At 42.1% G+C, this 20,423-nt stretch overlaps 1 protein-coding gene across 6 annotated transcripts in view; it reads left to right on the forward strand.

Moving 5' to 3' along the window:
• STIL (STIL centriolar assembly protein) overlaps positions 1 to 16,550 on the forward strand; it is a 38,914-nt gene extending 22,364 nt beyond the window's left edge. For all 6 annotated transcript variants that reach the window (XM_077333831.1, XM_077333828.1, XM_077333827.1 and 3 more), the window contains 6 exons: positions 654 to 1,691; positions 2,244 to 2,406; positions 3,151 to 3,373; positions 13,762 to 13,951; positions 14,296 to 14,552; positions 15,032 to 16,550. In XM_077333831.1, the coding sequence (XP_077189946.1) occupies positions 654 to 1,691; positions 2,244 to 2,406; positions 3,151 to 3,373; positions 13,762 to 13,951; positions 14,296 to 14,552; positions 15,032 to 15,857 (2,697 nt within the window). In that variant the 3' untranslated portion in view covers positions 15,858 to 16,550. The remainder of the gene's footprint in view (positions 1 to 653; positions 1,692 to 2,243; positions 2,407 to 3,150; positions 3,374 to 13,761; positions 13,952 to 14,295; positions 14,553 to 15,031) is intronic.
• The last annotated feature ends 3,873 nt before the right edge of the window (positions 16,551 to 20,423 follow it).

Consider the following 20,423-nt stretch of genomic DNA (forward strand, 5'->3'; position numbering starts at 1 on the left):
GGTTTTATCCATGGACTATTTGTAATCTGCCATGAGCCAGTTCTGGGAGTGGCGGAAAATAATAATAGTTGTTGTTGTTGTTGTTGTATGGCTAAACACAGGAGGTAGCAAAAATAGCAGGTAAGCTGTACAGCCATAGCTGTTTTAAAGCTTTTTTAAAAAGCTATTGCTCAGTGAGGCTAGGCTGAGATTAATTTTGGTTTTCCCTATTTCCCATAAACCTAAGTTAAATATAAAACCAATGACTATTTCTAGTGGCAATTAATAGCTATGTTGGTTGTGTTTTATTCAGAAGGACTTCAGTGTAATGTTTCCTGCAGTAGATTTTTCACCCTTTTGTTCTTATTCTCAGGCAAAGATCTGTACTCCAGTCCTAAACTCTCGGCCCTTGTGTTATATTCCTACAGCCACTTACTATGTTGGTTAGGCTGCCAGATGATGACCTGAAAGACTAAGGTTCACCTCCCCACTTCATCATCCACCTCACAGGATGACTTTGGAGCAGTACTTTCAGTCTGACCTACATCCCAAAGTGGTTGTTCAGATATAGTGGGGAAAAGAATAATGTGTACTGTACTGAGCTGCTTGGAAAACAGAAGGGATAAAAATAAATACATTAACCTACTTTTATTGTAAGGTGTCTTTGTTTCTAGGTCTCAGAGATCCAGCCTTCAGTTCCTGAACTGTCTATTGTATTTGATGGCAACTTCACAGAAGCTGAACCAATGTCCAGACATGTCTCACCTGTGGATAAAAAGAATCTACTTGCATATCAACCAGCTAAGAAAGTATTTCCTTTAGATCATCCATGCCACCAAATTCAGAGCTCTGATTGCAGGAAGCAGATCTTTACCACTTGTACCAGAGAGCCTTCTCCAAGGCAGTTACCGGGACAATTTAAACAGAGAATTCCAGTGTTAAAACCTGCCAATAAAGTGCAGGTTACTTTACAACAGCAGCCCAGCTGTAGTACAGCAGGATATCAAGCAAGAAAGAGTTTGGGGTCCTCTTCACCCTTCTCTTCTCCATCAACACCTTGTAGTGGATCGTCTCCCATTATACCTGAACATCAACTTGGAACACCTTCTGAAAAACTCTATGCAAAACATGATGCTATCCAAGGGAAGGAGGAACTTCCCATAAGTGGACCTTTGATACCTAATTCTAAGCAGCCTCCTATACCTTCCCAGCCTCCTTGGCACAACTGTGCTTGGCCACCCCCAAACCTAAGGCCAGTAGAGTTTCGGATCCCAGTTCAAGGGCCACCTTGCTGCTCTTCCTGTGTCTGCAACTGTCAGTTACATGGCCATGTGCAATACAGTCCAACAAATATATTGCAAGGGATTTCTAAAGCTGGCTCCAGTCAGACGTCTGAAATACAGACAAGTGTTGCCCAGGAAAATGCACAACTGATGTTCCATCAAAATGTAGAATGTGTAAATGGGGGTTTCAGTCCAACATGTGCCACAAGTAGTTCTATAAACCTTGGCCATTATGAAATAATGGGAAATTGTTCTCTTGATGGTGATACAGCAAGGATTTTCCCCCCTGCAGACCACGCAGTGTGTTCCACTTGTATGCACACTCCTTCACCCAGAATAGGATCAGATAATGGAATGATGGGATTATCTCCTGATGTTTACAGAATGCTTGCTGAACAAGATCGCCAGCTCAAACTCCTGCAAGCTCAGGTTTGCATAGTATCTCATCTGTCTTACAAATGATTTTAGAGCTCATTGAGTCTAGTAGTTAAATAGAACATAACCTGTTTATTGAATGTGTGATATTGTTGAACTAGAACTTGGTGGTTCTGTGTACTTTTGCTATTGTTCATTCAGTGAGGACAAGTAGAAAGTATAGGAGTATGTAGTGATTAATGCTATCTTTCCAAATACGTTTACAGGGCAAATAGCTATGCTTTATGAATTGCTAAATCTTGGCATGTTTTTTGGTCAATTTAATGAGCCATTAACTTGCCCGGAATGATATCAGTTTTGAGTGAAAACCTGCTAAATTTTAATTAATTAATAGCAATATCTATGTGCTGTTCTATGTTCTGCAGTTTCCTGTACTACATGCTTCCTTAAAGGGAACTTAAAAGAAGCCTTTTTGCATATTTCAAGGAAAGAATAGTCCTGCATATATAAGACAAACTGTTGACATGTTATATTTATTGCACTAATTGCTTCTTCCACTTTTATTATCTCTGCAGTATAATTAACACTGATCTTACATGGTTACAGATCCAGCGGCTTTTAGAAGCGCAAACTCTTCAGCCCTGTTCCATTAAGACTATAGCCAACAACGGCATACAGTCTGAGAAGCAGCTAGAATTTGTTACCATGGAAACTTGTTCTTCCCCAGGATTACACATGAAAAAAAGTGTCAGTATTGCAGTGAGCACAGGTAATGGTTTATTGTATACCTTCTGTGATTGACAGAACTTGGCAGTGGAAAAACACTAGACAGTGGAGTCTGACATTTTGGTTTAGCTGTTTCTGCAGTCTGATATCCTGTTTCGAATTTGGGCTGTGGCCCAGCCAGAAAGGTTTGATATTAATCTTAGCTTTTGTGTCTGGTCTATATTCAATGGTACTATCCTCATGATGAATTTTCTTTTGGAAATTCTATGGAAGAGTACAGAATATTAATTATTTGAATCCTGTAAGTTGGTAGAGAAATTAATGTGTTGTGTTGCTTTGTTCATTGGAAAGCAAAAACAGGTTTTCCAATGGCCTTTTTCTTAAAGCTGCATTGTTAGTGTAAGAACTGACAATGTGTAAGAACTGTGCAACTTGCTAATGTGAAGCCTATAGCAGAATCACAGCAGTCAGACAAATCTCAACATAAAGGGTTTATTGTACATTCCAGTATGTCTAGTTATGCTCAAAGTTGGTGTTGGGATAACATGTGCATAATGCATTGCCCAATCATGCTGAGCAATTGTCTTAGAAAATGCCATGCTAGTATTGTCATTTGCTTAAAAGTAACACTAATAGTTGGCTTCAAATTACAGAAGTCTGTACCATTGGCTATCTATAATCTTTAAAGATGGCGGACAGCTTCAAAGGAAGGTTACATAAACAATTCTGGTGATTTAATATAAGAAGTCAAAATAAAAGTTTCCTTCTGTTTAACTTCCTTGTTTAGGTGCTAGCTTGTTCTTGAATGCCCCGTTGGAAGGAAATAAGGGGTCTACAAAACAGGATGATGGTGAAATGTCTAATGAAGATATTAATATTTCTATGAATACTGAGAAGGATAGAAGTCAAGCAAGTATTGCCTCATCATTAAAAGCTGTTGATATACCCAGCTTTGTAGACAGTATTCATGTTGTTGAAGAAGGATCTGGTGAATCCAGTGGTGGAGTCAGGTAAATTTTTATATTTGCGCATAAGTTACATTAGTAAACTGTGTCACAGCATCCAAATAACAGCACATGATAACTCCCTGCCAAACCAGCTTATCAAACCAGTTATGTGGCTGTGTTTGGATGCTGTGACACAGTTTATTAATGTAACAGGATTAACCTTTGCTTATATATTCCTACTGTTATGATGGTCAGTCTTACGAAGAGTACTTGTATTTGAAAGCTCACACCTTGAATAAATCTTTGTTGGTCTTAAAGGTGCCACTGGACTCTGATTTGATTGTGCTGCTTCAGACCAACACAGCATTTGAATCTATATTTGCGCATATTCATTTATTTTATTATTTGCATCTCTTGCTCCATTGTTTCAAAACTGAATTTTGCAGCAATTAGACTGGCACTTGACTGATCATTTGTAACTCCTCCTTTGTTTACCTCATCCCCCTCATCCCAATTGGTTAGGCCACACCTCCTCTTTCTCTAGGGAGGGTTATGCAAAATGTGTATGACTCTTCTGGGATACAGCAAGGTTGCTGTTCCTTGCAGGTCCCACAGGACACTAGAGCAGTCTTTCTCAACCTTTTTACTGTTCAGAAACTCCTGAAACATTCTTCAGGCTTCAAGAAACCACAGAAGTGGTGTGATTGTGCAGAATATAGTTAGGAAGCATAGCTGTGTACATGCCCACCTGGGGCCTCTCCCCTTCCTACCCTCTCCAGGCCCATCATTGGTCATTTTGGGAGGGGTAGGTGGGTCAACATGACCATATATGGTCATATCACCTGATAAAGGTTTAACATATATATATATTTTTTAATTAAGAATTAACTCCCACCCATTCAGGAAATCCTTCAAGAAATCCCAGGGTTTCACAGAACCCTGGTTGAAAAACCTTGCACTAGAGTCAAGTGCCACTTTTATTAAAGTGCCTTACTTTTTTCCTGGACCTTCCTGACATGGGATATGACAGTATTTTAAAGAAGGTTGTTTATTCAGGAGCTAAGAAGAAAAAAAGATACATTTAAAGACAAGCCCCTTCTACCCAAAGCCTCAGATTGGCATACCCAGTCCTTAATTAGTGCAGCTGTGCCTCTAGGCAGGGCAGAAATATGTGAAGCTTCACATCTCTGCTTACCTGTCCACTGCCAATAGTTTAAGCTTCGTATAAGCAGATCTCCAAAGCTACATGGAGGCTGCTATGGCTGAAGTATTTATTTGAATGTTTCTAGGTCCTTGGAGAGCCAAATGCTACTGGAGGTAAGATACCTTCCCTCCAGAAGCAGCAGGGGAACAGTTTTGCAGATCTGGGAGCCACTATTGGCAGAAATTCAATAAGGCTGTCCTCCCTCCCTCAGATCCTTCTGAGTTTACAGAGTTACCCAATCGGCACAGGAAACACCAATTTAGTTGTCCTGAGTGGATGATTCAGGCCTGGAGGTCCTAGATGCCTCTGTATCAACTGTTGTTGTCACTCATGAGCATGTCAGGGGCCCAGTTACCAACTAAACTAGATGGTCCAGGCTTTGGAAGTAGAGTCTTAGAGGGAGCTGGGCAGTCAGGGATACAAGTGGCAAAGGAATAGCAGGTAAAGTTCTCTCTGGCTTATCTTTGGAGGAAACCTCGGCCCTAGATCCATACCAGTCTAGCTTCCGTCTTGGCAATGGGGTGGAAACCATGCTGGTTGCTCTGATAGATGATCTCCGCCAGTTGGATCAGCCATTTTTGTGTTATTAGATCTATCAGTCGCATTTGATGTGGTCGTTCATTAGTTATTGGAACACCACCTCAGGAACACAGTGATTGGAGGAACAGCTTTGAAATGGCTGACCTCCTTTCTTATGAACTGGTCACAGAGGGTTGCGGTGTGGGAAGAGTTGTCAAACCCCATTGTACTCCCTCGTGGGGTGCCACAAGGGGCGATACACTCCCCACACTTTTGAACATCTATATGCCAAGCTCAGCTACTAGCGCCCTACCTGTCCCCAGAACACTTGGCCACAGTGATCCATGTAACCATATTTATTAGGTTCATTGACATTCCAGTTCTGATTGTATGTATGTCTCTGATTCTTTTTTGATACGTTGATATGCCTTTCCCTTATTAGGGATGGGCATGAACTGAACAATGAAGCAAAATTTATCACATATTTTGCCCTGTTCCTGGTTTGCAAACCAAAAATCAGTTCATGGTGGCTCATTAATTGAGTAGAAAGCAGGAGTTTAAAGAGATTCTCTTTAACCTCTGCTTTATATTTCCTCCTGGATGCTGCAAAAACAGCTGAGCAGCAGGGAGAAGCCTGCTTCCTCCCACTCAGATGTTTAGTGTTTAAAATTTAAAGGGACACCCTGCCATCCAGCTGTTTAGTTTTCTACAAACCCCATTTAAAGGGAGTGTGGTTTCTTTCAACTGGCATAATGCTATTCCATTGCAAATTTAAAATAAAGCCATGGAGGAAATTGACATCATGAGGACAGCAAATAATTGTTGAAAAATCAGTGAAAAGCCAGCCCCTAGGATATACACAAATGTGCCACAATACTGCACGGAAGTGGGGAGGTGGACACTTCTCAAAAACATTGCCCAGGACAAATGACTTGGAAATGGCCCAGCTCTCAGTATATGGGGCAAAATAGTAAAATTTCTGTCATATTGTGACCACATGTGATAACCAACTCTGCATGCAAATTTAGTTCTTGTGGTAGGGTGAAAGCAGCATACAAAATGTGTAATTTTGTTGCTCATCCTAAGGGAGTGACAGTTGAAAGAATAAACATAAATTATTTCATCAACATGATGTGGCAACTGGGATAGTCTTTGAGATCTCAGACTGTATAGAAAACAGGTTTCATGGGTTATGTGCAAGTTGTTCTTTTAATCAAGTGGTCTTTGTATAATGCTTGAGTACCAATTGCCAAAGTGACTTTAGGAAAGTTTAGTGTACATATTTTTTGATGAGATTGATGAAAAAGCAACTTTCCAGCAGCAATTGATAACATGTATTGACTAACTGGCACAGTACATGATTTAAATCTTATCTCTTTCTGCATACAGAATTGATTGCCTTGAGCACCAGCATTTTGTAGCCTATGTTGTTTTAGGGGTCATTCTATGACCTGTTTGACATCGCAGCATTTTATTACCCAATTCTTTATCCTTAGTATTTTGTGCCTGTGTGTTTTTCATATATGCTTTAAGCTTTATTTCTGAGCAGGCTGGTCATAGTTTGGCACAAAATAAATCAAAGTTGTTGCTCACTTGATTGAATAGTTCTAAACTTCTTTCTTCAAAAAAGCATTTCGTTTAGGAAGGATGATGCTGTATCCTATCATTTAAACAGCGTTTATTATTATTATGATTATTATTGTTATTGTTGTTATTGTTATTGTTATTATTGTTATTGATATTGTTATTATTATATTTCATAGAATCATATTGTTGGAAGGGGCCATACAGGCTATCTTGTCCAACCCCCTGCTCAACGCAGGATCAGCCCTAAGCATCCAAGAAAAGTGTGTATCCAACCTTTGCTTGAAGACTGCTAGTGAGGGGGAGCTCACCACCTCCTTAGGCAGCCTATTCCATTGCTGAACTTCTCTGACTGTGAAATTTTTTTCCTGATATCTAGCCTATATCATTGTACTTGTAGTTTAAACCCATTACTGCGTGTCCTCTCCTCTGCAGCCAACGGGAACAGCATCCTGCCCTCCTCCACCTGACAATCTTTTAAATACTTAAAGAGGGCTATAATGTCCCCTCTCAACCTCCTTTTCTCCAGGCTGAACATTCCCAAGTCCCTCAACCTATCTTCATAGGGCTTGGTCCCTTGGCTCCAGATCATCTTTGTCACTCTCCTCTGTACCCTTTCAATTTTATCTACGTCCTTCTTGAAGTGAGGCCTCAAGAACTGCACACAGTACTCCAGGTATGGTCTGACCAGTGCCGTATACAATGGGACTATGACATCTTGTGATTTTGATGTGATGCCCCTGTTGATACAGCCCAAAATGGCATTTTCCTTTTTTACCACTTCATCACACTGCCTGCTCATGTTTAGTTAACAGTCCAGAAGTACCCCAAGGTCTCGTTCACACACAGTGTTACCTAGAAGCGTATCCCCCATCCAGTAGGCATGCTTTTCATTTTTCTGACCCAGATGCAGAACTTTATACTTATCTTTATTAAATTGCATCTTGTTCTCATTTTCCCATTGTGTTCAGATCTCGTTGAACTCTGTCTCTATATTCCGGAGTATTTGCCAGTCCTCCCAATTTGGTGTCATCTGAAAACTTGATGAGTAGTCCCTCCAACCCCCTCATCTAGATCATTAATAAATATGTTTAAAAGTACCGGACTGAGCCCTGAGTTATCCCGCTACTCACCTCCCTCCAGTCTGATGAAACACCATTGACAACAACTCTTTGGGCGGTTCTCTAACCAATTCCCTATCCACCTATCTGAAAATCCAGATTGCAGTCCTTCAACTTATCCATCAGAACATCATGGGGAACCTTATCAAAAGCTTTACTAAAATCCTAGTAAACGACATCAACCGAATTTCCACGATCCAGCCAACCTGTTACTTGGTCAAAAAAGGAAACCAGGTTGGTCTGACAGGACCTGTTGGAGACAAATCCATGCTGATTTCCTTGGATCATCAAATTGTCCTCCAGATGTTTGCAGATCACTCCCTTTAATATCTGCTCCATTATCTTCCCCACAACAGAGGTCAGACTCACTGGTCTGTAGTTTCCCGGGTCATCCTTCCTCCCTTTTTTGAAGATCGGAATAACATTTGCTCTCTTCCAGTCCTCCGGGACATCTCCAGTCCTTAAAGAGGTCCCGAAGATGATGGACAAGGGTTCTGCAAGTTCTCCGGAAAGTTCTTTGAGCACTCTCGGGTGCATTTCATCTGGCCCAGGGGATTTGAAACTCATCCAGTGCAGCTAAATGCCTGTCAACAACCTCTCTATCCATGTCAACCTGTCACCCGGACACTATCCTTTGGCTACTGCCATCTCTAGATGTGCCTAAACCCTTTGACATGTGGGAAAAAACAGATGTAAAATAGGCACTAAGCCTTTCTGCTTTCTCTGCTACTTCCGTTAGAGTTTGTCCATCCGCACCCAACAGTGGGCCTATTGCCTCCTTTGCTCCTCACATAACTGAAAAATCTTTTCTTGTTACAATGGGCTTCCCTGGCCAATCTTAGCTCACTCTCAGCTTTGGCCTTTCTGATGATTGATCTACAGTGCCTAGTAACCTGTAGGTACTCTTCTTTAGAGCTCTGTTCTTCCCTCCATTTCCTGAACATTTCCCTTTTCTTTCTTAGTTCCTCTTGAAGTTCTCTGTTCATCCAAATAGGCTTCTTAGAGCTCCTGCAGTGTTTTCGTCTTTCTGGGATAGTCATTGATTGAACACGCAATATCTCTTGTTTGAGTAGCGCCCACCCTTCACATGCTCCCTTCCCTTCCAGCATTCTTATCCATGGTATGACACTCATCATGTCTCTGAGTTTATTAAAGTTTGCCCTACGAAAATCCAACATCCGCGTCTGGCTACCAGCTTCCTTGCCTCCCCATCTCAAAAGGAATTCTATGAGGACATGGTCACTTCCCCCTAAGGTCCCCACCTCCTTCACCTCATCCACGAACTCTTGCCTGTTGGTCAGTATTAAGTCCAGTATGGCTGACCTCTTGTGGGTTCATCTACCATTTGATAAATGAAATTGTCAGACAGGCAGGTCAGAAAGTTGCATGACTGAGGACACTTCGCAGAGTTTGTTTCCCAGCACACATCTGGGAAATTGAAGTCACAAGGTGGCTACTTGGATATTTTCTCAAGCTGCTCACAAAGTGCAGCATCCACATCCTCTCGTTGGTCAGGCAGTCGGTAGCAGACACCAACCACCACACTGTTTTCCCCTCGCTTATTTTCACCCAGATGCTTTCCGCTGTAGATATACTCTCCTTCACTAGATGTTCCTGACAGGTAAGCCCTTTCCTCACATACAATGCCACTCCTCCACCTCTTTGATCTATTCTGTTTTTTCTGAACAGTTCCTATCCATCCACCATTACATTCCAGTCATGAGAATCATTCCACCAAGTTTATGTGATGCCTACTAGATCATACCTTTCCATCAGCATGAGAAGTTCCAGCTCTTCCTTCTTATTGCCCATGCTTCGGGCGTTAGTATAAAGGCATCTGAATCCTTTTACTTTTGGTTCCCTATGAGCTGGCCTTGCTGGGTTGGGCTGCTCCCGATCTGTCTCCTTCCTTACACTCCCTATGTTGATCGCCTCCTTCCCCTTGTGGCTTCAGTTTAAAGCTCTCCTGATGAATCTCCCCAGTTCCTGCCCAACACATTCTTCCCCAGTTTCAATAAGTGCAGTCCATCAGGTGCTAGTAGGCCTCCCTTAAGAAAGCCTATCCCATGGTCCCAGAAACCAAATCTCTCCTGCCGGCACCAACTATGCAGCTACTGATTCACCTCCATTATCTTCCTCTCCCGATGCATTCCTTTTCCCTTGACAGGCAAGATTGAAGAGAATACCACTTGTGCCCCCATTTGCTTGAGCTTCCTCCCCAGATATTGATAGTCTTTTTTAATAGGAGCGGTGGTATTCATGGACATGTCATTCGTTCCCATATGGACCATCACAAATGGGTAGCGATCTGTGATTTGAGCAGTTTGGGCAGCCGTTCTGAAACATCTTTAATTTTCGCCCCTGGCAAGCAACACACCTCTCGGGTTAGGGGATCGGGCCCATCCACATGGCGATCCATTCCTCTTAGCAGGGAGTCTCCAATTACCAGTACTCTCCTTTTTTTTTCTTCTCAACTCCATTTTCTTCTATCCCCGAGGCCTCTTCGCTTCGTCTTAGACTTTGTTTTGGGACCTCTTCCCTCGTTGACACTTGTACCTCCTCTGCAACGGCCTGAAATCTATTCTGGAGTTCCAAAGGCCCCGAGAACCGTTTCGCTCTACGCCATTGAGTCTTTTTCCAAACTGTCTGCAGAGGCTCCGTAATGAGGTCAATCCCCTTATCCTCTTCAGGACTGGTTGTATCCTCTTTATTCCGAATTGCACAGCTCTGGTCTATTAACTTCTCCCCTTTCTTAATTTGGGTCAGAGTAATAATGCTGTCTTCTAATCCCCTAATCCTTTCCTCCAAAAGTTTTACCAGCTTACACTTGGGGCAGATGTAGTACATCTTGTCTTCTGGGAGGAAGGCAATCATGTCACACTCACTGCAGATGATGGGATGAGTGTCCTGGAGGTCCATTGTAACTTCTAGGCAGTGCAACTACTAGGGATTTATTTGGTCTTTTCCCCAACTAGTGGAATTATTGCAATTGTGTGAAGTCATGAATATCTCTTATGCAGTGCCTGTTGTACTGATGCTCATGCCTCTCTCAGCCTATAGAGAGAGAACTGCTGGGAGCTGAAACTAAACATTCAGCAAACAGTAGCTAGACAGATATTTACCATGGATGCTTTAAGGCCAATGATGGCAAACCTTGTAAAGTCCGAGTGCCCAAATTGCAACCCAAAACCCACTTTTTTTTTGCAAAGTGCCAACATGGCATTAGTTTAGAAAAAAGTCTGCTATCCCCAGGCTCCATTCAGCACTGCCTGCGGCTCCCTATTGGCCTAGCTGACCCCTACCCTGCCCCATGGCCTTGACTGCACAGCTGAAGAGGAGGGAACTCACGCCCGATGTGGTTATGGGTGCAAGGCAAGAGTCCTCCTGTGGGATGAGTCCTCCCTGTCCTCTGGGCACCAGGAAGCCAGACTTCGTGCAGGCTGACTCTGTGCTGGGGCAACGCTGCACATGCCCACAGAAGAGGGCTCTGAGTGCCCCCTCTAGCACATCTGCCACCACTGCTTTAGACTGATGCTGCATTGTGCAGGGGGTTGATCAAGATGGTATGTACGGCCCCTTCCAACTCTGATTCTAAGGACCTTCTGTTAAGTGTGCATGCATAGAGTAAGGGCTACCACCTTTATACCTTACTACCTATGCTGAGAGAAGCAGCAAAACAGAAAGGTGGTAGATAGAATTCCTTTTACCTTCCGCAGATTCTTGCTTTTCTTTCCAATCATGCAACACTTGATATGAGTCTGTACATGCTCATAGCTCAGTGGGTCCCACCTGGAGCTCTGGAAAGCTGAAGACCATGATTTACAACAGCTGTTTGAACAAAAAGAAGTATTGGGTTTTTTTTCCTGGTTTGGATCTGTTGGACCCCCCAATTTTCTGGTATTCCTGAAAGCCCTAGGTCCAAACAGTGGTATGGTGTTTATCATAACCAATACATTATTTTTAAAGCCAGGATCAACAGGTGCAGGAGCTGATGGCTCCCACTGCTGTGCCTGATCCTGGGCTGCCTTCCACTTCAGCTCAGTTTAAAGCAAGCAGCAGAAAGCCCCAGCCTGGCATGCCCCCTAATGGTCTAAAAGGGTCATCCTGCAGTAGAAGAGGGAAACAGCAGTTCCATTTATGTATAAACTAGATGTTATATTGACTTTGATTTGGAATTTATTAATCTTTTACTGCACTAATAATTCATACAAGTTGAAAGTTTTGGTTGACTATATTAAATGTGCAGCTCCTGTACAATGCTTTCATCTGTATAATGGAAAATAATAAGGGTTGTGTCCAATGAACAGCAAGCAGAGCCACACATATTGGACATTTGCCAATGAATTGGGGAGAAAAATGGCCTGCCCCTTTAACAGGGATGCATTGTGTTGAAATAGTCAGTTAAAGCTTTAGATACAGAGGTTAATATTACCACATGGTAAGTAGTATTCCACTAAGCCTCTGTTAAAGGGACAGAACTGTTTTTCCTCTCCAGATAGCTGGCAGACCACCATGCCCCCAAAACTGTTCCCAATTGGGTTCAAGGAATCTGGGGGCTGTGCTTGGCATCCCAGTGCTTTTTAATTTTATTTAGAAGAAGGAAAAGAAAGAAATATAAACTCTAACATCTATAACACATTATAAATCTTGCATTATAATATCTGCCATATTCTCTTGATCTTTATTTTTCTTATAGTTTAATAACTATTCATCAAATTCTGGTATGATCTAAACACAGAATAGGCTTAGAGAAAATAGACATACTAGCAATCCTAATATATAATCTATCCAAATAATAAAATATATAATAATTAAAAACTGAGCCTCTTGTAGTGCAAGGTGGTAAGGCAGCCAACATGCTGTCTGAAGCTCTGCCCATGAGGCTGGGAGTTCGATCCCAGCAGCTGGCTTAAGGTTGACTCAGCCTTCCATCCTTCTGAGGTTTGTAAAATGAGTACCCAGCTTGCTGGGGGGTAAACAGTATTGACTGGGGAAGGGAATGGCAAACCTGTATTTGAGTCTGCCAAGAAAATGCTGGAAGGCGTCACCCCAAGGGTCAGACATGATTCAGTGCTTGCGCAGGGGGATACCTTTACCTTTTTAATAATTAAAAAGAAAATATATTTTGATTTCTAATACAATAATAATTTCTAATATAAACGTAGATTACTACTTTTAATAACTTCAATTTCCATGTCATTAAAATTATCATTAGATTACATGTATATTGCATAATGAAAAACGCATATTATGAGAGACAACTTGCATCTCCTCCAAATTTGCATTAAACTGATATTTGCCATATTCTTAGTTAATAACAATTATTCTTATAGCTTTATAACTGATTAAATTCTAAAGATCTTAACACAGAAATAGGTTTAAAAATACGAACATTCTTAATACATAAACGATCCAAATAATGAGAATATAGAATAGTTTAAAAGAATTTTTATAAGTACAAATTCCATGTAAATGCATGTTATGAGAAACATCGTGCCCTACATGAGTGCTTGTCCTTTAAATAAGATGAGTTGACAAAAATTGCCAAACTCTCCAGTCTTCTGCTGGTGTAAAATGAGCATGGATACAACTCTGTTTTCAAGATTTTTAGGTGATAAGTGTTTTTTTATAACTCAAATTTTAAAAACCAACTATGTACTGTATCAATCTACTGAATATATCAAGTGTATATCATGAAGTCTTGGCTTTTGCAATGCAATTTAAAACTACATTGTATACTAAAATTAATGCATACACAGTGCAGAAGCCATTTTCTTATTTGACTTTAAGAATTCCTATCAATTGAAATTATTCAAGTAATATGCTTAGCATGTACACTTAAGCACCTTCCTAGATTTCTTGCCTTTAAAAATGATTTCAATAGTAATTATACATTGAGAAACTGAAAATCAAGAAGTATGTAACTTTAAAAAAAATCTAGCAACTCTTTGCCACAAAGATAATAATAATGCAATGATATAAATACAATATCAATTCTATATTTACTCTTGTGTTTCCATCAGTGTGACAATTGCTACAGGAATGACTCCCACCTCCGTACTTAATGGAAATGTTGCCATGTGTTCACAAACAACACCGTTGGAGGGAACTGTTGACCATTCGGTAGCAATTAATGAACCAGATATTGAGCATGCCATCTCATCCACACCAAGTGTCCCTCCAGATGATCAGAAGTTTTACAAGGACATATTGGTAAGTTTTCATAGCGTAATTTTATTTCACACTGCTGTTATGTTGTTTTTATGGAAAATGCCCTATATTTCCCTTAAAAATTCCTGCTTATGGAATTATAAACATTACCTGCTTATGTTTATAAATTCCATAATAGCTTTTCGCATCTTACCTTTATAGCATAGCAGTAATCCAGGATTTTGTTGATCTTTAATTCTTAAAATGAACAGATTGTTAAGCAATGCCGATAACACAGGTCTAAATAGATCTCATTCATTTCAGCAAAGCTTGTGCAAAAAGAACTGTCAACTCTGTATAAAGTACATTTGAAGACTTTTCTCGATTATTTCCTTATGATTTCTTAGGGTCAAGTAAAACACTTCTTGAAGGAAACTTATGAAGAAATTACTCCCTGTGTTACAAAGGAAGATCAGATAGCCAGTGAAAGTACTGCACCCTCAAAAACAAGTAAGACAAAGAGAAGGAGCTCAGCTCTTGACCCAGATCTGACAGACAACGATAGTGTTCTGAATGCCACCTGGAAGCAGTTAAGGAACCTTGGAGTGAATTTTGATTCTTCTGACAAGATGATGAAAAATGTACACAAAGTAGAGAATGCCAGGTAACTGAAAGAGGACTTTGCTGTAGAGGTGAGCATTCAGATCTAACCAAGCAGAAAATATACCCAAACAATACCTTACCAATATTTTGGGGGTATGTTGCAACTTCCTAGATTACCCAAGTTTTCTCAGGAAAATCATGGGTATTTTAGGTATTACTGGTAGATCTGAAAACCGTGCAGAGGCCAGGAGTGTGGTTTAAATGAGTACCCAGCTTGCTGGGGGGTAAACGGTAATGACTGGGGAAGGCACTGGCAAACCACCCCGTATTGAGTGTGCCATGAAAATGCTAGAGGGCGTCACCCCAAGGGTCAGACATGACTCGGTGCTTGCACAGGGGATACCTTTACCTTTTATCTTTACATGAAGATAAAAGTGGCCTGCTGCAGCCTATGTTATATAATGGATGCAGAATTTTTTGTCCTGATGTAAACTCATCTCTATATTCAAAAAGTTAAATAATGTTTTTGTTCTCTTCCAGTATATTGGCCTGCATTAACCCTGAAGCAGTAGTCCCAGGCCTTAACTACATCTCTTTTGCTAATGTTGGTATGAGCGGCTTAACTCCCAATGGAGTCGATCTAAGTATGGAGGCAAATGCTATTGCCCTCAAGTACTTGAATGAAAGTCAACTGTCCCAACTTTCTCTGAATCATTCAAACCAAAAGAATTCTATGGATTTGTCATTACAAACTCTTCTACATAATAATACAGACAGGAGTTTAATGGGCTTTAACTTAATATCACCAACTAACATGTCTTTTGCAACCAAGAAGTACATGAAGAGGTATGGACTTCTACAAAGCACTGATAGTAGTGGCGATGAAGAGGAACAACAAGCTGATAACCATAGGAGAGGAGACAGCTTAGAGCCTGTTCTACAGCTAGGTATCAGTCCTGTCTCAGATAACTTTTCCCATTGGAAGCATCCATCTGAAAGAGTCAGTGAAAGACAACTTCCTCCTCATCCAGGGCAGTGTGACATTGAGCTGTTTAGCAATCATCCTTCAGATTCAGAGGGCCTTGTGTTAAAACATGTTACAAATGCAGTCCTTCCACTCAGAATCCTGCAGCAATCCAATGAGAGTTCAGTTCCATTTCTGAAAGAGTTAAAGCCAAAAACTGAACTTCTGCCTGGCAAAGCACAGTCTACACAGCATCCTGACAAAGAGAATCTAGATGTCCCAGTCTTACCTGAAACTCTGCATACTCCCATTCTTGATCATTTAAGCCATGTTGACAACATGAATTCAGTAGGTACCTTTCTGGATGTCCAGCAGCTCAGACAGCTACCAAAGCTATTCTGAATTGTGGTTTAACAGACAAGCAGCTTCTACTAGAACTTAAGAATTTCTGATGGTTCAGTAAAACCAGGAGAAGCCAGGGGTTATTTTTTTCCTGGAAAAAAAAACCTGTTCTAGAGTAAAATAAATATGGAAAGAGTTCAATTTTGGCCCAGGTGATCCAGTTGTTCAGTATGATGGCTTAGTTATCATGTTAAATATAGCTATTTTGTACCTGTGTATCACATTTTATGTGTTCTTACACTCTTAAGTGGCCAGTCAGTTTAACATAGGCATACAATATGAAACCAGCCATGTTTTTATAGTGTTTACTTTCGCATATATTACAGTGAGAGGTGAAATGTCCATGCTTGCTCCTGTCTAAGGATTTAAGATGTACGTTTAAAAACTTGCATGTAATCAAGGAGAACAATGCACTTCAGTTTACAGCTCTGCTTCTAATACACATTTCAAATAAAATTCCTTGTTACAGATTCAGTTATAAAACACATCTGAGGAACTCTACCTATTGCATTTCTGGTTATGAAAGGAAAGCATTCCATAAACAGCTGAACTGTACTTTTTTAAATTTTGTGTGTTTAAACTAACACTTCATGTGTATAAATTAATAAAATGTGCCAGGCTGTTCTTACCTTGTTACAAATGTGTGAAATGCCATTTCCCCCCCCCCCCACTTAAAACTAAGTTTTTATCTTACATATGTGTCAAAACTGATCTGTTCTTAGAGGCAAGAAATAAATGAAAAATAAAACTTTGAGTGTATATAATGAATTAAAGCTAACATAAAAATCTGGAATTTGTCAGGGGTTTTGACAAGCTACTGTATAAATTCTTGATCAGAATTTGCAACTCTAACATGAGCACAAGGAGTCTCCCGAAAAGATAATGCTGTATCTAGTTCTAGGCCTAGACCCTGTATTTTCTTTCCACTCACATTTCTCTTTGACCATTGCAAAGCTGGTCATTTGCTGTGGCATGTATCCTTCTTGTGCTTAGGCATATTTGGGCTTAGTGAAAGACACTGTTGTTCCTTCAGAAATACCTATCACCATGATAGCGGATCAGTTCAGCAATGGACGAATAGGAGTGTTTATTTATTTTATTTTATTTATTACATGCGCAGGAAGAGAGTATTTTAATCATTTTGGGGAAAGCCAGAGTGACCCCTTAAGAGTTTTCAAAGCAGGAGATGTTCCAAGGTGGTTTGCCATTGCCTGCTTCTGTATAGTAATCCTAAGCTTCTTTTGTTGTATCCGATCCAGATACTAACCAGATCTGACCCAGTTTAGCTTCCAAGATCTGATGTGATTGGGCTGGCTGAAATGCTGAAAATAAGGATTCTTAAAATGTTAGCTATGGTGTAATTGGTTCATTTAGAGCAGGGGTCCCCAACCCCTGGTCTGCAGCCCGGTACCAGATGAAGGTTGGGGACCGCTGATTTAGAGCATGTTTATATGGATTATGGGATAAAGCTTAAATAACTGTAATAAAGAAGAATAACAATTTGTACCAACACGTTTACTGAAGATAGACATCTGAGCTTTGAATAAAGACCAAAGAACATGCATTAAGGAAAGGTGGTAAAATCTAAATTGTACCCAAAAAAAGGATCTAGGCTTCTACACTGAAAGAACTGGTGGTTAAAAAAAATACAGGATTAGAACTCAAATAATATAAACATTGGGCTCAAAAGTTACTCGTGTTGAGATTCATCAAATACCACTTTCAAATTGAGTCTTGCAGCATGGATGAAAAGTGATTTAAAATATTTAAACTTTCTGACAGGAAATAATGTTGGTGATCCATAACGTGCTAATGGTACACAGTATTCCAGGAATGTGATCTGAAATCTTCAGTCGATCTTGGGCATGTTTGAAAGCAATTGACCTGGGGTCCCTTCCAATGTGCCCATGGGCACCCTGCAGGCTGCTGCTACTGACATTCCCTGGGGCTCACCTAATGTTTTCAGGGGGCAGGGCTGAGGAGGTTCTAGGTGGACCACTGGGGATCTGTGTCTGTGCAGGTTTTTAAAGTTGAATCAGCAGCTACTGCCACCACATTACTAGGGTCTTTACCATGTTACTATGTATACAAGATTTGTTTTTGTTTACATTTTTTTAAAGGTATCCTGTTCAACAGATCTGCCTGAAATGCTGAAGTTACAAGTGGAGATGTATAAAACCTCACTCTGACATTCTGTTGTTGACTCAGTTTCCTGCAGCAGCTGTTCTGTAGTTGCCCCCCCCCCAACCTGTGCTAGAATTCCAAAGGGTCCCACAGGCTTGAAAAGGCTGGGGATCACTGGTCTGCTTTTCCGTGACCTATTTGGTGTTAGATTGAATTAGCAAGGGTGTTGTGTAGAAATATAATCCTTGCGGTGGGTCTGAAAAGTATCTGCAACCTTTCAATCTAGTCTCCCTGTTTTAAAATATCCCATCAATACCTCGCTAATTCCGTCATAGATATTGTACACAGCTTAGACACCAATGTGAGACACTTGAGTGAGTATGCCTTACAAAAAGTGAAGATGGGCTGTGGGTATATTTATTGTATACTTGACTATATTTACTGTATGCTTACAGTAAATGTTTAAAGGCTTCCATACTCAAGCCAATGTTACAACTGTGTGGAGTAAGGCAGTTGCTTGGTCTTGGGGTTTATTTCTTTATATGCCACGCTCTCCTATGGCTCAGAGTGGAGTTCCTGTGAGAACTGTATTGAGTGGAGTTGCAAGGCCATACCTCTTGTCCAGTCACCCGAAAATGGGATTGATAGGCCAAGACCACTTTATGAGTAGGATCTGGGGCTCAATTCCACTGTCATGAAGCTTGTTGGGTGACCTTGGCCCAGTCCTACAGTTTCAGTGTAACAACCTTGCATGGTGTCCCTGAGGATGAAATGGAAGGAGGACCCCCAAAAGCTGCTCTGTGCTCTTGCTGAGGAAGGGGGTGATCAGGATTGTACTAGACTAATTCTGCCTGCCTGCTATTATGCCCGACCCACTGACACACATCAACCCAAAACTTGTGCATGGGTTTGGGAAGTAAGTTGCTTTTCTCCCTGCTTCTGCAGGTGGCTGAAAATGCAGTAGGGATTCCCCTCCTCTCCCCCCACCCCCAGAACACACAAAGGCCCACAGACAAAGCTTAATTCTGTCTTTCCCATTTCCTGCCTCTGGCTGGAGGAAGTCATGCTCCAGCTTCCTGGATGTGTGGCCTGGTGCAAAGTCGTGACTGCTGGTCACAGCTTCCCCCCAGCGTCGTGAGAGTCTCTTGTCGCCTCCGGGAAAGATCAAGGATTCCCCGTCCCTGGCGCTCCCCCCTCCCTTCCTTTCCTCAGATCTTGATTGGATGGATGGGCTTGGAAGCGCGGAGCCTTCGGCGGGCGGATGTCGGGATTCTTCGTGAGGAAGTGAAAGGCCGGCGCTTCCCTCGCTGCCGCCTGCCTGCCTGCGCTCGCGCCCCTTGGGCCTGCTCTGCCTTGCGCGCTCAGTAGCTCTCCTGGGCCAGCGGCCGGCTCCAGTCGCGCCTTAAACTTTCGCAGCCCAGTTTCGGAGCGGTCCCTGGAGCGGCTTCGGCAATGGCTCCGGAGTCCCCCCCCCCCCCCCCGCCTAAGCCTCTCGAGTTAGCCCTGTGCCTTCCCGCTCCGGCCAGTCTGGGCCATTCCGGTCCTGATCTCACACTCGGGGGGAAAGCGCGCGGCCTTCCGTGGCTGCCCAGAAAGAGGAGCCTCAGCACGAGGGCGCCCCAAAGCGCCGCATTTCAGAGAGACTCCCCCCCCCCCCCAGCCGGCGGAGGGTGCCAAAGGAATCTCGGTGCCAGCCTCCAGGGGGGACCTGGGGATCTCCAGGCGACAGCGATCCGGCCCCCTGGAGAAAACGGCTGCTTTGGAGGGTGGACTCCATGGCATTGTACCCCCCCCCCCGAGGTTCCTCCCCGCCCAAAGTCTCCAGGTATTTCCCCACCCAGGGCTGGTCAGCCTGGGCTTCACTGGGAGCAAAGCTCCGGAAGAGCAAATACTCCGGAAGATAGAGACAGAGTTCAACGAGATCTGAACACAATGGAAAAATGGGCAAATGAGAACAAGATGCAATTTAATAAAGATAAGTGTAAAGTTCTGCATCTGGGTCAGAAAAATGAAAAGCATGCCTACTGGATGGGGGATACGCTTCTAGGTAGCACTGTGTGTGAACAAGACCTTGGGGTACTTGTGGATTGTAAACTAAACATGAGCAGGCAGTGTGATGCAGCGGTAAAAAAGGCAAATGCCATTTTGGGCTGTATCAACAGGGGCATCACATCAAAATCACAAGATGTCATAGTCCCATTGTATACGGCACTGGTGTGACCACACCTGGAGTACTGTGTGCAGTTCTGGAGGCCTCACTTCAAGAAGGACGTAGATAAAATTGAAAGGGTACAGAGGAGAGCGACAAAGATGATCTGGGGCCAAGGGACCAAGCCCTATGAAGATAGGTTGAGGGACTTGGGAATGTTCAGCCTGGAGAAACAGAGGTTGAGAGGGGACATGATAGCCCTCTTTAAGTATCTGAAAGGTTGTCACTTGGAG

This window comes from Paroedura picta, chromosome 4 (assembly GCF_049243985.1).
Source record: "Paroedura picta isolate Pp20150507F chromosome 4, Ppicta_v3.0, whole genome shotgun sequence".
NCBI classification, from domain to species: domain Eukaryota; kingdom Metazoa; phylum Chordata; class Lepidosauria; order Squamata; family Gekkonidae; genus Paroedura; species Paroedura picta.